This window comes from Rana temporaria, chromosome 5 (assembly GCF_905171775.1).
Source record: "Rana temporaria chromosome 5, aRanTem1.1, whole genome shotgun sequence".
NCBI classification, from domain to species: Eukaryota; Metazoa; Chordata; class Amphibia; order Anura; family Ranidae; genus Rana; species Rana temporaria.
The window spans coordinates 243,922,430-243,939,657 of NC_053493.1; the positions used below are offsets into that span (position 1 = coordinate 243,922,430).

The following is a 17,228-nucleotide window of genomic DNA, read 5'->3' on the forward strand; positions in this document are numbered from 1 at the left end:
TGTGGTCCGACTCTCTGGAAGACAAAGCACAGAAAACCACAACACCATGATAGATTTTATAACTTATTACTTTAACATTTAGGGAGGGAAATAGCGGTTGTCCTGAAAGGCTCTTAGAAATACCGTCACCGGTAAGTCCAACTAAGTCTTTCTCCAGTCGCCTTTCAGGACAACCTTGGAGAGGATAAACAAGTAACTTACCCTAGGGTGGGACTACTGCTTGAAGAACCTTTCTGCCAAAGGCTTGGTCTGCGGCAGACAATAGATCCAACCTGTAGTGCCTTAGGAACGTTGAGTAGTTGCTCCAAGTGGCGGCTTTGCAGATCTGCTCAGGTGTAGCGCCGGCCCTTTCGGCCCAGGAGACTGCAGTTGACCTTGTTGAGTGTGCCACAATACCTGAGGGAGGCACGACTCCTTTGGCTTTATAGGCTTCTGTAATAGCAAGTTTAAGCCATCTGGCTAAAGTACTTTTGGATGCTTTTTCCCCCTTGCGGGGACCTGAGAAAGCTACAAAGAGAGCATTTGACTTTATGAAATCTCTGGTGACAGAAAGAAACTGTAAAAGACACCTTTTCACGTCTAGTGTATGGAATGCTTTCTCCAGCATTAGAAGGGTTTAAAGCAAAAGTGGGTAACACTATTTCCTGTGACCGGTGAAATTTTGAAGACACTTTCGGAAGAAATGAAGGATCCGTCTGAAGGATCACTCGGTCTGGAAAAATTCTTAGGAAGGGTTCAGTGATGGCCAGAGCTTGGAGCTCACTGATTCGTCTTGCTGACGTAATAGCCACCAAAAAAAACTGTTTTGAGGATTAAGTTTTTCAAAGAAATATTCTCCAATGGTTCGAACGGAACTCCCGTCAAACCTTGTAGTACCACCGATAAGTCCCAACTGGGAAAACTTTTGAGGGTCACTGGCCTATTTCGAGCTAGTGCCCTAAAAAACCTGGAAATTAAAGGTTCTCTGGACAGAGTTTTTTCTAAGTAAACAGAAAGAGCCGCTACCTGTGTCTTTAAGGTACTGGCTGCAAGTCCTTTTTCCATTCCTTCATGGAGAAATTCTAGTACTTAGACCACACTTTTAGTTTGAAAGGTCTTGGAAGAACACCATGAGTTATACTTCTTCCACACTTTAAGATAAATTGATCTTGTTACCTCCTTCCTACTGGACAGAAGAGTTTTTACAACCTTGTCAGACAAGCCTTTGTTTTTCAAAATATATATGTAAAGGTCTACAGCGCTACTAAAGAAAAATAATTATACCACTTAACCAATAAATAAATGAAAAAGCTGCAATTATATCGGTGAACCAAACCAAGCAAAAATATGTGTAAATAATAATGCGCTAAAACAACTAATTAAGTGAGGTGTCAACACATCAAAATTACTGGAGGAGAAAGACAATATTATACAAAGAATAAAGTTCCAAATTTCATTTGTAAATCGTCCCTTGTTGCTATAATCCTGAAAGCAACTCAACTGCACCTTCCCAGACCACACACACACAGTGTGTTAGATATCACCAGCTTGATGATGTGATAATCAAACTTGTCAGGTCAGAATGTGCTTTCCACCAGGTATTCACGTGCTCATATAAAAGGGAGACAGAAAAAAACAATAGTGTGATACCGTAAATGAAACACTGGCGTCTCACAATATTCAGAATATCACTCACGAATCCTCGATATTATTAGGGCTTCAGCGTGTGTGCATGTGTACTGCTCAGCTTGTCAGGCTCCTCATCCGGCACCTCCGTGCGTCCCGTCACTCAAGCTCCTCCCCCACGCGTATCGTCACTAGACACGCGACTTAATCTTTGTTTTTCAAAATGTCTTCCTCAGAAACCAAGCGCTTAGATGTAACCTGTCTGTTTCTGGGTGACACACAGATCCCTGCGTTAGAAGGTCCTTCTTGGGAGGCAACTTCCATGGAGGTTTTGCGGCCAGGTTCAGTATGGTTGCGAACCAAGACCTCTTTGGCCAAAAGGGAGCAATCAGAATTAGGTCTGTTTTCTCTTCTCTGAATTTCCTTAGGACCAATGGAATCAAGGGAAAGGGGGGAAAGGCGTAGCACAGATGGTAATCCCAGGGATGAGCTAGAGCATCTATGCCTATCGCCTGGTCTTCTCTGTGGAGAGAAAAGAAGTCTTGAACTTTCGTGTTTTGCTGACTGGCAAAAAGGTCTACTTCGGGATGTCCCCATTCCTTGGAGATCATGTTGAAAATCTCCTGATTTAGACTCCATTCTGCTTCTAATACTTTCCTTCTGCTCAGAAGATCTGCCAGCAGATTTTGGGATCCTTTTAGGTGGATTGCTGACAAAGAGGCCACATTTTTCTCCGCCCAAGTCAGTAACTGATTGGCCAGATCCATCAATCCCTGGCTCCTGGTCCCGCCTTGTCTGGTCACATAGGCCACTGCTGTAGTGTTGTCCGACAAAATTTGAACATGACAACCCTTCAGCATTTGTTGATAAGCCAGGAGACCCATGAAAATGGCTTTTAGCTCTCGCCAATTTGATGATCTCCTTGCCTCCACTTTGGTCCATGACCCTTGTGCGGTCTGTCCATCCAGGTGGGCTCCCCATCCCCACGAACTTGCGTCTGTTGTCAGACGTTTGTCCGAGGGAAGGACCCATGAGAGACCTTTTGTGAGATTGGAAGGATCTCTCCACCACCAGAGGGACCGTTTTACCTTTGATGTTAGAGAGAAGGTTTTCTCCAGTGACTCTTGGTGAGACCACTCCTGTAGGATGTTCCTCTGTAGGGGTCTGGAATGAAACCTTGCCCATTGAATGGCAGGAATCGAGGCCGTGAGTTGACCTAGGACTGCCATGGCAGAACGTACTGACACTGAGAGATTCGTTTGAATCTGGCTCACTGCAGAAACTACTTTTTCTACTTTTTCTTGAGGGAGAAACACCTTCTGTAGAACTGAATTGATGGTGAAACCGAGGAACCTCATCTCCTGTGAGGGGTCCAGGTTTGATTTTTCTAGATTCAATATCCACCCCAGGCTCTCGAGATGAGCCTGTGACGTCTGGAGATCTGAAATCAGCTGATCCCTTGAACCTGCAAAGAATAAGAGGTCGTCCAGATAAGGAACAACTGAGACCCCCCTCAGTTTCAGAGGCTCCAAGGCTTCCGCCATCACTTTTGTAAAGATCCTTGGTGAGGATGAGAGGCCGAACTGCAGAGCCCTGAATTGGAGGTGCCATATTGAAGTTCCCAAGTTTATTGCCAAGCGTAGAAACTTTTGTGAGGCCTGCGCTATTGGCACGTGTAGATACGCATCCCTTAGATCCAGAGAGGCCATGAAGCACTCTGGTGTTAATAACTTTGTGATGGAATAAATGGTGTCCATCCGGAAGTGCTTGTATCTTATAGTTTTGTTCAGGATCTTCAAGTTCAAAATTAGGCGATATTTGCCTGAAGGCTTTTTACTAAAAATATGTGGGAGTAAAACCCTCTTCCCTCCTGATCTTTTGGGACTTGGACAATAACTTCCTGTTGGATCAGATCCTTTAGAAGGTTCATCATTGCGGAAGCTTTTTCCTGATCCCTTGGTAGGGCTGTCACATAAAACCTGCAAGGAGGGCACTCTGAAAACTCCAGATTGTATCCTTGTGTAACTATGTTTTTCACAAAGGGGCTCTTGGTCAGAAGGCTCCACTGAGAAGAGAAAGCGGACAGTCTTCCCCCCACAGGAGTCAGATTGTCACTTGTCTTTTGATGACTGATCTTGGGGTGACTTAAAGAGGATACCTCCTCTTCCCCTACCTCTTTGAGGAAACCAGCGCTTTTTGTTTTCTTCTTTTTTGGAGGTTTGTGGAAAAGAACGAAAATTCTTTTTAACAGGTTGTTTCTTAGCCGGGAAAGCCTTCTTTTTGTCGGCTGTTCTATCCAGAATTTTTTCAAGATGTCTGGCTGAATTCACCAGGGCAGAAGATCTAGCTGACAACTTAATTGATTCAGCTGACGCATCAGCCATGTACCTGATTGATTTTAAAATCAATGGAAAGGATTCCAAAATATCCTTCCTTGGTGTACCAGCTTCTACATGGTTCATCAGCTTTTCCACCCAACACTCCAAGTTTCTTGCCACCACTGTGGAGGCCATTGCAGGTTTTAGACTAAGAGAAGTAGAGTCCCAAGCTTTCTTTAACAGGGAGTCCGCTCTTTTGTCCATGGGATCTTTTAGTATCCCCATGTCTTCGAACGCAAGATCCGTGCGTCGAGACACCTGGGAAAAAGCAGCATCTACTTTTGGCTTTTTATTCCAGGCTTCAGAGTCTTTATCTTCAAAGGGAAATCTTTTCCTTAGACTTTTAGAAAAGAAGGGGCCCTTTCTGGATCTTTCCACTCTTTTCTAATAGTATCTGATACTACTTTGTGAACTGGAAAAACCTTGTGTTTGGAGACATCCAGACCCTGGTACATTTTGTCATGAAGAGATAATTGTACCTCCTCTTCTTGAATATCAAGTGTAGTATAAATTGCTTCAAGAAGATCATCTACTTCATCTAGAGAGACTTTGTATCTGGAATTTCTGTACTCTCCTTCCTCTTCCTCCTCATCTGAATCCCTGAGTGAGCGAAGAGTACTTGTCCCTTCATCCCCTGAATCCACAACCTCTGACCTCGAGGTGGAAGCTTTTGGGCTGGATGGTAAATGTTGGGGTTCAGCTTGCGCTGCTGGAGTCTGAACCAACATAGATTTGACCGAGTTCAAAGAACTTGCAAGTTCTTGTACTGAAGAAAATAACACTTTATATTGCTGGGATGTTTCTTCTTCTACTAAATCCTTAATACAGAATTTACACATTGCCTTCTGCCATGAATCTCTAAGAGGGTTTTTGCAGGAAGGACATTTCCTTTGAGTTGGTGGCTTTTTAGTTTTTTGTTTCTCCTAAAAACACAAAAAAGGGTATTTTACCATTGGAGAAACAATAGGTTTTTTACAAACAAGGAAAAAACCGCCACCACTTTAAAAGGAAGATGTGATAGAAAAGATCCACAGTTAACCAAAACACCACGCAGTGCAAACTGCCAGGGACCGAGAGAAGTTACCTCTGACCCTGCAGTACAGGCTCCCTAAAGGAGGACAAATAACAGAAAACCACATAAGCCCAATAGTAAGGATAGAGGCACCGCTGTACCCCCCTACCTGGACCTGAGCAGCGTCTGAGGCGCCTGTCTCCGCCATGGCTGTTGGTTCTCCTTCCATCGCCGAGAGAAACACAGCCGGGACTGAATGATTTTTAAATCTTTCCCGGGTCCGCGCGTCATCAAAGATGGCCGGAACCGGAAGACGCCGCTCTTAGGCCTGTCCCCTGACCTCTGCGTTACTAGGCGACGTGGACCACGCGTCGCCACGCCTCTACAGGAAACTACGCCGCTGTGCATGACGTCACCCGCCCGCCAGGACCCGGGACCGTCATGCGGCGTTTCAAAAAATAAACACCGCCAACGCGGTAGTGTGCCGCCCGGCCACCTGAGCCAGAAACAGCGGACCCCTGGGCACTCAGCGCCGCTTCCTGTAGAGCCTTCACTCCACTGAGCAGGGAGAGGCTGGAGACTCCGGAGGACTCCCCCCACCCTTAGGGGAGCCTGGGATGGCCACTGCACACCAAACAGATACCGATAAGATAAGGCTTACCCCTCCAACCTTGGAAAGAGCGCAGCACCCCTGGTCCACAAGCATGCGCTTCCACCATGGCGGAGGAAACACAATAACTGAGGCCATGGTGGAAGAGGAGGGCTTTTAAAGATTAGCATGTGTTTCCTAATGAAGAGGCGGAGCTGCGCTCTCTCCAAGGTTGTCCTGAAAGGCGACTGGAGAAAAATGCTAAATGGCTTTCTGGCTAAATGCAAAATAGAAACACCTTATGGATGCTTTCCAAAAAAAAAAAAAAAATGTATTATTTATTGTTACGTTATAATAATTAAAAAAAAAAAAAATTCTAGTGCTTTTCTCTATAGTCCTAAAATAATCCTCTAAAGGTAATGGCCCTCCACACTACAGCATTCTTGTAGTCTATGTGTTAACATTTTCATGGTCCACAGAGTCAGAAACTGCTGCACACATCTTTGCTCTTGACACCATTTGCCCATTCCTCACATTAACAAGTCATGTTTCCATATCTTTTCTCAAAATAAATTTATTGTCACAGCATATACGTTCATTTTACATTAGAATTGCAAACAATAGTTATACAGTATTTGACAATCCAATATAAGTTTACTTTTCTGATTGCCTTCTCTTTCCACAACTTCCTGGATTCCCTGCATGCTTTGAAGTTTCTCTGCTGTTTACTTTAAATTTTTAACCACTTCCCACCCAGTTTATAGCAAATTGAAGGGTGGGCGGGCCTCTCTTCCATCCGGCCGATACTGTGGCGTGATCCGTTGCTTGCTGCATTCAACCAGACAAAGCTGGTGACTGATCACTGTACCGGCCCTCTGCCAGTACCACGTGACCGCTACAATCACAGCAGGTATCATCCATTGTGTACAATTGTGTTGCTAGCTGTGATTAGGCACAGTGATCACATGGTACAGACTGGGCAAATCACAGTATGGTAACATTATATTGCTTTGGTCAAAGTGTGTTAAAAAAAAATTGTGAAAAAATGTATAATAAAAACAAAAGCTAAAAAATATTTTTCTTTTGTTCCATAAAAAGTTAGTATTCCTGATCACTGCCCCACCAGTTAGATCATGACGTATTTTTCATTTCTAAATTTTCCCAAAAATTACAACTTAAAAAAAACTCACCATGCCTCTTAAATACTGTGGACTGCCTACATTCCAAATTCGAGTCATTTGGGGGGTATCTGTACTGACCTGACATTTTTGGGCCTCAAGAAATGAAATAGGCCATCAGGACTGATCAATTTTGAGATATATACCATATTGTTTGGACTGTATAACTTTTCTACAGGCTAAAAAAATATGTACTGATTTGGGTTATTTTCACCAAAGATAGCAGAATTCATTTTGGTCGAAATTTATGAAGAACAATTATTTATTTGCAAAATGTTATAACAGAAATGAAGAAAAACATGTTTTTTTTCTAAATTTTCTGTCTTTTTCAGTTTATTTTGCAAAAACATAAAAAGCCCAGAGTTCTCCCAGCACAAAGAACAGGGTCTCACTGAGAGGCTGGGGCCCCTACTAATGATCAGGACCCCAAACTCCAGGTCACCTGATCGCTGTGATAGCCTTTGATTGACTACCACAGTGATCAGTCACTGTGAACACCGCCCCCATGTTTTCTCTCTCTGTGAATGGAAGAGAGAGATACATCATATGTCTCTCTTTCCTTGCAGAGAATTTTTTATATATATATATATATATATATATATATATATATATATATACACACACACACTATATATATATATATATATATATATATATATATATATATATATATATATATATATATATATATATATATATATATATACATACATATACACACACACACACACACACACACACACACATATATGTATGTATTTTTGTAAATATTTTATTATATTTTTTCATGTGACAACACTGAAGAAATTACACTTTGCTACAATATAAAGTAGTGAGTGTACAGTTTGTATAACAGTGTAAATTTGCTGTCCCCTTAAAATAACTCAACACATTAACCACATGCCGACCACGCTATAGTCCGAATACGTCTACAGCGCGGTCAAGTTATTCTGGGAGAAGGTCCTCTAGAAGACCCGGCGCATCACGGATAGCGGTAAATTGCTGCTAATAGGAGCCGTTTACAACGTCCAATGACGGAGCGATCACTTGTAAACAAACTGGCGTCATGTGGTTCCTCTGTCCCCTCTCTGTAACGATCGGTACAGTGTGAGAGGAGAGGGGAAGAGAGCGGATGGCAGCAACACTGTGGGCTGGAGCTGTGACAATTGCAGTCACAGATCCAGCCATCCATCCCTCCATGCTCAGCCATCCCTGCAATACACAATACCCTGGCAAATACCCCGCAATACTCGGTCATACCCAGCCATACTCGGCCTCTGTATGTGGCCAGGCTGTGGAAGTCTCACACATGTGGTAGCGCCGTACTCAGGAGGAGTAGGATAATCTATTTTGGGGTGTCATTTTTGGTATGTACAAGTTATGTACTAGAAATATTGTATAAATGGACAACTTTGTGTTAAAAAAAAATGCGTTTTAACCACTTCCCACCCGCCGGCCATCATATGACGTCCTTGACTTTGAGTGGGGATATCTGAATGATGGGTGCAGCTACAAGCATCATTCAGATATCAGCTTTTTCAGCCAGCGATTCCCTACACCATAAGAATGATGATAGCGGCTGTTCCGCCGCTTGATCATTCTTACGGGAGGTAAGAGGTGAGAGGGGACTCCCGCCACCCTCCGGTGCTTCTACCGACTCACCGCTACGATCAAAGACAGGATCATTTTTTTTGTTCAGGCTTCCCAGCCTAGACGTGAGATTTGTCATGCTATATTTTTGTATTTTTGGGGGAAAAAGCGTCAAACTAAAATAAAGTAAAATGAACATTAATATATATATATTATAATATATATATATATATATATATATATATATATATATATATATATATATATATATATATATATATATATATATATATATATATATATATATATATATATATATATATATATATATATTATTTTAAAGCGCCCCTGTCCCCGTGTGCTCGCATGCAGAAGCGAACGCATACGTAATTCCCGCCGACATATGAAAACGGTGTTCAAACTACACATGTGAAATATCGCTGCGAACGTTAGAGCGAGAGCAATAATTTTGTCTCTAGACCTCCTCTAACTCAAAACATGTAACCAATAAAAAATATTAAAGCTTATAGGGATTTTTAAGTAGCGAAGTTTGGTGCCGTTCCACGAGCGTGTGCAATTTTGAAGGGCGACATGTTAGGTATCTTTTTATTTGCCGTAACTTCATCTTTCATATTATGCAAAAACATTGGGCTAACTTTACTAATTTTTTTTTAAGCACAAAAACTGATTTTTTTTTTTTAATCGAAAAATTGCTGTGCAAATACCGTGCGAGATAAAAAGTTGTAATGACCACCATTGTATTCTCCAGGGTCTTTGCTAAAAAAGAATATAGAATGTTTTGGGGTTCTATGTAATCTTCTAGCAAATACATGATGATTTTTACATGTAGGCGAGAAATGTCAGAATTGGCCTGGGTGCTCCAGAACGCCTGAAGGTGCTCCCTGCATGTTGGGCCTCTGTATGTGGCCACGCTGTGTAAAAGTCTCACACATGTGGTATCGCCATACTCGGGAGGAACACCAGAATGTGTTTTGGGGTGCAATTTGTGGTATGCATATGCTGTGTGTGAGAAATAACCTGCTAATATGACAATTTTGTGAAAAAAATAAATAAAAAAATAAATCTTGATTTTGCAAAGAATTGTGGGAAAAAAAATGACAACTTCAAAAAACTCACCATGCCTTTTTTTAAATACCTTGGAATGTATTCTTTACACAAATGGATCATTTAGGGGGTATTTGTACTTTTCTGCCATGTTAGGGTCTCAAGAAATGAGATAGACATTCAGTACTTCAGGTGTGATCAATTTTCAGATATTGGCACCATTAATTGGTGTAGTCATTTTTACCAACTAATATACACTGATTTGTAATTATTTTTACCAAAGATATGTAGCAGTATAAATTTTGGCCAACATTTATGAAGAATAATTTACTAATTTTCTAAATTTTATAACAGAAACTAGAAAAATTCTTTTTTTTTGTTTGTTTTTTTTACCAAATTTTCAGTCTTTTTTCTTTTATAGCGCAGAAAATAAAAAACCCAACGATGATGAAATACCACCAAAAGAAAGCTCTATTTGTGTGAAAAAAAATCATTTGGGTACAGTGTTGTATGACTGAGTAAGTGTCATTCAAATTGTGAGAGCACCGAAAGCTGAAAATTGATCTGGTAAGGAAGGGGGTTTAAGTGCCCAGTGGTCAAGTAGTTAATGTCTAAGCCACTGGCAACAAAAGCGAGTACACCTCTTAATGAAAATGTCCAAATTTGGCCCAATTAGCCATTTCCCCTTCCCAGTGTTAGAAGGTCTCAGGTGTGAATGGGGAGCAGGTGTGTTAAATTTGGTGTTATCAATCTCATCCTCTCATACTGGTCACTGGAAGTTCAAAATGGCACCTCATGGCAAAGAACTCTCTGAGGATCTTAAAAACAAAGAAGATTTGTTTCTCTACATAAAGATGGCCTAGGCTATAAGAAGATTGCCAAGACCCTGAAACTGAGCTGCAGCATGGTGGCCAAGACCATACAGTGGTTTAAAAAGACAGGTTTCACTTAGAACAGGCCTTGCCATGGTCGACCAAAGAAGTTGAGTGCACATGCTCATCTTCATATCCAGAGGATGTCTTTGGGAAATGGACGTTTGAGTGCTGCCAGCATTGCTGCAGAGGTTGAAGGGGTGGGGGTCAGCCTGTCAGTGCTCAGACCATAGCCACACACTGCATCAAATTGGTCTGCATGGCTGTCGTCCCAGAAGGAAGCCTCTTCTAAAGATGATGCACAAGAAATCCTGCAAACAATTTGCTGAAGACCAGGACATGGATTACTGGAACCACGTCCTGTGGTCTGATGAGACCATGATAAACTTATTTGGTTCAGATGGTGTCAAGCGTGTGTGGCGGCAACCAGGTGAGGAGTACAAAGACAAGTGTGTCTTGCCTACAGTCAAGCATGGTGGTGGGATTGTCATGGTCTGGGGCTGCATGAGTGCTGCCGGCACTGGGGAGCTACAGTTCACTGAGGGAAACATGAATGCCAACATGTACTGTGACATACTAAAGCAGAGCATGATTCCCTTCCTTCGGAGACTGGGCCGCAGGGCAGTATTCCAACATGATAACGACTGCAAACGCACCTCCAAGACGACCACTGCCTTGTTAAAGAGGCTGAGGGTGAAGGTGATGGACTGGCCAAGCATGTCTCCAGACCTAAACCCTATTGAGCATCTGCGGGGCATCCTCAAATGGAAGGTGGAGGAGTGCAAGGTCTCCAACATCCACCAGCTCTGTGATTTCATCATGGAGGAGAGGGAAAGGACTCCAGTGGCAACCTGTGAAGCTCTGGTCAACTCCAGGGTTAAGGCAGTGCTGGATAATATTGATGGCCACACAAAATATTGACACTTTGGGCCCAATTTAGACATTTTCACTTTTGTTGCCAGGGGTTTAGACATTATTGGATGCGTGTTGAGTTATTTTGAGGGGACAGCAAATTTACACTGTTATACAAGCTGTACACTCACTACTTGTAGCAAAGTGTCATTTCTTCAGTGTTATCACATGAAAAGATATAAAATATTTACAAATATGTGAGGGGTGCACTCACTTTTGTGAAATACTGTAGATCAAGGTTTGATCCAAGTCAGTGCCAGGGTCAAGGTCAGTATTTTTTTGGACAGTGTCAGTGCGTTTTAGGTAGAATAAAAAAAAAAAAAGGAAAATGTGCACTTTTGTTTCTGAGCTGTACTACGGATACAAACAACTAACATACATATATGTGGTATCACTGCAATCGTCCGGAGCAAGAGAATTTATTTTGGGATGCGCTTTGGTGGAAGGTTATGGTATTTGTAAGAAATATAAAACTCAATTTATTATTTTACTATTTTTGGCCAGTTTTACTTTGATAATAAATGCCCCACCAAATGAAAGTCCAATCTGGATGCACAAAGTAGTTGTGATGCTATGTACGGTTTTACCAAGACATGTCAAAGTTGTAAAATTGTGCTTGGGCATTAAGATTTGTTTTACTCTTAGGCACGAAGGGGGTTAAGGTGACCCTACCCATGTCCGTAGCATTACTAACAATATGCTGGCAAAAACATATCCCCACATAAGCCTAACAAGCGGTGCCATGTTTTTGCCTGTTTTATATATTTGCCCTGTGTACAATTGCAGCCTTCATATACATTGCCACCTCGGCAAAGCTTTCTTCAATATGTAAAAAAAAATCTGCAAATGTGTGATAGTGACCAGTCTCTACTGCCACTGTCGTTCATTCATGGGATGCCGGTTCCATACTGCTGTCAACACAAAATAGTTGCAGTAATGGATATATCATTTTTAAGAATTATTTATCCCCATGGTTTAAGATTTTTTGGGGGTTTAATGACTTAAAATTAATCTCTCTCCGCTCTAGTATATTTAAGACTACCTGTGAAATGATTTATCCTACTAAGTCCAATGTTAAAGCTATGGCAATTAGGGGCTAAAAGGTCGAAGTGGGTCAAAAAGAACCAAACATGGGGGTAGATTCACAACGGAGATATGACGGCGTATCTCCAGATACGCCGTCGTATCTCTGAGTCTGGCCGGTCGTATCTATGCGCCTGATTCATAGAATCAGTTACGCATAGATTTCTGTTAGATCCAACCGGCGTAAGTCGCTTACGCCGTCGGATCTTAACTGCATATTTATGCTGCCCGCTAGCGGCGTGTACGCTGATTTACGCCTAGAATATGTAAATCAGCTAGATACGCAAATTCACGAACGTACGCCCGGCCGACGCAGTACATTTACGCCGTTTATGTTAGGCTTTTCCCGGCGTAAAGTTACCCCTGCTATATGAGGCGTATATGCGGCGCACCAATGTTAAGTATGGCTGTTGTTCCCGCGACAAAAGTTGAAAAATTTACGTCGTTTGCGTAAATCGTCCGTGAATGGGGCTGGACATCATTTACGTTCACGTCGAAACCAATGATGTCCTTGCGGCGTACTTTGGAGCAATGCACACTGGGAAATTCCACGGACGGCGCATGCGTTCGTGAAAAACATCAATCACGTCGGGTCAGGGTTGATTTACCTAACACACGCCCACCTCTTCACAATTTGAATTAGGCAGGTTTACGCCGGCCTATTTACGCTACGCCGCTGCAAATTTTTAAGAATACGGCACTTGCCTGTAAAAGTTGCAGAGGCGTAGCGTAAATAGGATACGTTACCCCCGCACAAAGAAACGCCATTCTACGTGAATCTACCCTATAGTATTTTTTGGCACCACCAAACCCGACCAGCTTAGAGAAACTCTTTTTGACTGCATAAAAAAGTGGCACGGTATAGGGGGCTTGAAATGATTTGCAAGTATGTGACATTGAGTGGTTGCCATTTAAGTAAACCTTTACGTATAAAGTATAGGTTCACTTTAAACTTAGAGCTGCTGGATAGTTCTAGTTTTTTTTAAACAAGGACAGGCAGACTGTTATATTATATGTACCTATACTGCCAAAAATTGACAGTGGTGCATTTTATCCTCATGCTTTATATATAAGGAATTTCATTTTTCAGTTTGAAGACAAACAAACCTAAGTTGCCATTTGTTCATTTTTTAAATGTCTTTTTGCTCAATGGTCAGCATTTTTTAGGTTCAGTAAAGTAGAAATATGTGAAAATGAAATCTGCAGGGACAAGCAAGACAGTTTAAGCAGCATTATTAGGTAACCAATAGAACCTGGAAGATAAAGCTTACACCGTCTCTGCAATGCAGCTATTTCTATTAGGCTCTTACGCCTCACACAGGGAAGGGGTTGCCTAGCAAACGGCACTGTAATGATTGCATGAAAACACTCTTCACATTTTCCCCTCTAATAGGAATTACTGTTAGGATTAAAAAAAATGCAGCCTAGCCAAAGTTTTGCAAATCAACACACTTTACTTTCTATTCCTGTCTGAGCTGTTTTACATACACTGTACATCTATCTTATGCATCAGCGTGCATGCTTTCTCTGCAGCGTTCAGGCCGTTTATGATTCATGCAGTTGCCATGTTTGTACTACATTTGTTGAATCAAAAATTATTGATCTAGATATTTCCAAAATTAGAGTAAAAACCTATGTGCATAAGCCCTAAGGCAATATAACCTTTAAACTAAGGATCTTATGAACATGCAAAAAAAAAAAAGACAGAAAGACAGCAGACATAATTTATTACAACAGCTTGCTCTCGGGTACTAATGTGGGATTTACTAATGGAATCATTTCCACTTCTGGTGGCATGAACCCGTGTTTGCTTCAAACAACCAATCAGTGACTGGAGAATTTACCAATTTGTCACCTTTCATAAACATGATTAAGTGTATAAAGTAAACAGTGATTTTGTTTCCCAAATGAAAAATGACTCATTTCATCGCGCTCTATTTGTCCGTGCCGATTGACGGTACATCTATCAAAGACTACTATGATGGTAATCGCCTGGTTACATTGAAAGTGTGCCTTTATTTAAACGTTTACTTAAAGCTAATAACTGAACTCCACTTCAGAGGATCCAAACGCCTAGGTTTTCGGTCATGTGACAAGCACAAGAGAAAGCACAAATCTTAGTTTTATTCAGAAAAAATAAATAAAAACAATCTGGATATATATATATATATATATATATATATATATATATATATATATATATATATATATATATATATATATATATATATATATATATAATCTCAGCAGAAGTGTAAACGTAGGTTTGAATGGAAATCGAATTGTTTTGGGTCAATTTTATTTTAAGTTTTGTCAGTATTTAAGTTGATATCGAAAATTCTTTTTCTCTTTTCTCTGACTCTTTCTGCTGTGTGTGTAATTTAGGCTTAAACTTCTGAGCCCTGTAAAATAGAATTTTTATAACAGCTTACCTGTAAAATCCTTTTCTTGGAGCACATCACGGGGCACAGAGCTGCATAGTAATTACTACAGTATGTGGGTTATAGGCCACCTTCAGGTGATGGACAATGGCACAACCAAGACAGGAAGTCCCCTCCACTATATAACCCCTCTCATACCAGGAGTACCTCAGTTTTTGTAGAAAATCAATACGTATCCCAAGAAGAGGGGCAGGACCTCTGTTTCTACCGTGATGTACTCCAAGATTTTACAGGTAAGCCGTTCTAAAAATCCTATTTTCTTTTTCGTACTGTACATTACAGGACACAGCTGCATAGTAATTACTATGTGGGATGTCCCAAGGCAATACCATTTGAGGAAAGAGAAATACAAAAAATAAAATAAGGTGCCATCAGACGTGAGGATCTATACTGCTGCCTGCAGTACACTGCGTCCAAAGGCGATAGCCTCATGCCTTTTTACATCCTCCTGATAGAATCTAGAAAAACTGAAGACCAAGTTGCGACCTTGCAGATCTGAGTCATGGAGGCTTGATGATGCACCACCCATGAAGCACTAACTGCTCTGGTAGAGTGCGTTTTAACTTGAAAAGGTGGAACTCTGTTTTTCAAACCATAAGCCTAAATAATAAGTTGCCAAATCCAGGCTTGCTGAGCAGGAACAACATTCAGAACCTGCTTCATCTGATCTTTAAGGGATTGGCAAACACCTATCGCTGCTACCGCAGGCTGAGCTACAGCATCTGCCAAAGAAAAATAGGTTTTCAATAAAGACTCCAACCTTATATCCGATCAGATCTTTAAACATCTGAACATTGTCCACTGGACAGGTCAGACTTATTTACACAGGAGATAGCAGCATCAACTGCTGGTAAACTCCACCTCTTGGTGAATTTCTCCTCCATGGGATAAAGCACAGAGAACTTCTTAGGAGGAAGAACATGCTTATCTGGATGATACCAAACCTCATATATAAGCTGTTCCAACAAAAGATGGACAGGAAAGGCATGCAGAGCCTGCAGAGGTTTTAGAGAACCCAAGGAAGAAACAGGCCTTCGCGCTGATTCAGTTAAGGGCAACTTAAACGCAAAACGCACCATCTCTGTAAGGGATTGTACTAGTAATTTTTCAGATTGCGAGGCTGAAAAAGGTTCCTCTACAATTTGTTCCTCAGAAAAGGAATCATCAGACTGTCGCTCTTCCCGAAACCCCGAGGAATACTCCTCTTTCTCTGGCCATTGCTGTTCTGCTGCCAGAGTTTACGGAATGGGAGAGGGAGATTTCCAGCGCTTTTTACCACTCTGGAGAGAAGATGCGATTAATGCCACTAACCTCCCTTCCAACCCCCCCAGGGCTGAAGAAAAAAACTTCTTCAGTAACAAAGAGGGGCTGGTAGGATAGGTACGGCTGCAGCAGTCCCAATGACTAAAGGCTTGCCACATCTGTTTTTTCAAGGAAGGATGGCACTGTGAAGGCATGACCAGGATCTTCAGAGCCTGATGGTGATGCCTTTGGTGCCATGCCCCTTCCTCCTTCCCCAGAACACCTCTTTCTTTAAAAAACAAATCTCCCGCACGTACCAGCGCCACTGCAGGATCCTGCATGAGGGAAGGAGGAGGGGGAGAGAGAGCCACTATGACACCCGAGGGGGGAGAAAAGATGGCACACGAGGATAGGAACCCCCGGCCGAGAACCAGCCTCGTCCTCATACTGCATGCCGCCATACTCTGAGGAGCGGCCGCGGGGGACCTCGATAGCGGACGGGCCCTGGTTGCCATGGGGACACCCCAGCAATCCCCCCTCACCATACCAGTGGCTGTGACTATACTGGAGAAGGTTTAGCCAACAAGTCAGCTGCATACAGAGCGATACATGAAGGAGGCATGGATCAGGTATGTTTTTACACCCACTATCGGCGATTTGTAGGCATGACAACATCTGCTCAAAGAAGAATCCATAAGTTCCTTAGGAATCTTCACTTACCTTCTCCCGCTGTAGGATTCTGCTAGACAACAGACAGACCCAATCTTCACCCATCACTGCAGGCAAAAGACCTTCAGGGACCGATTGCTTAAAAAAAAAAAAAAAAAAAAAAAGGTTTCCACTCCCTTGGACCTGTATCGCATCCTGACAGAAAAAAAAAAGTTTGTATTTGGTGCATAACCAAAGTACTGGATTTCAGGATCCAGCCCTCCTAAGAGGAATTAGAGGCAAAACCTTGCTCTTTACCGAGGCTGAGGTACCGTCCACTTTGGCTTCAGTGGCACTTTGGATGGATCCGGTTGCATAGCTTGCTTGATCCCAAAGGATCCTCCAGCAGAGCTTCTTCAAAGCACTTCTTTAACCGTGACCAACACCTTAGACACTGGCAAAAAAAAAAAGGAGGTACTTCCGGTATGGGAGGGGTTATATAAAGGAGGGGGACTTCCTGTCTTGGGTGTGCCAGTGTCCATCATCTGAAGGTGGCCTATAACCCACATAGTAATTACTGTGCAGCTCTGTGTCCCGTGATGTATGAAAAATA

At 42.0% G+C, this 17,228-nt stretch overlaps 2 protein-coding genes across 2 annotated transcripts in view; both read right to left on the minus strand.

The window, feature by feature from the left end:
• LYRM4 (LYR motif containing 4) overlaps positions 1 to 17,228 on the minus strand; it is a 188,537-nt gene that overhangs the window by 124,457 nt on the left and 46,852 nt on the right. The gene's annotated exons all lie outside the window — the stretch shown is intronic.
• Positions 184 to 5,779, minus strand: LOC120940682. The gene is made up of 2 exons (XM_040353665.1): positions 1,815 to 5,779; positions 184 to 1,202 (listed from the first exon to the last, which is right to left on the minus strand). Exons 1-2 carry the CDS (start codon positions 3,214 to 3,216, stop codon positions 1,069 to 1,071), a joined length of 1,536 nt encoding a protein of 511 aa, XP_040209599.1. The 5' UTR covers positions 3,217 to 5,779; the 3' UTR covers positions 184 to 1,068.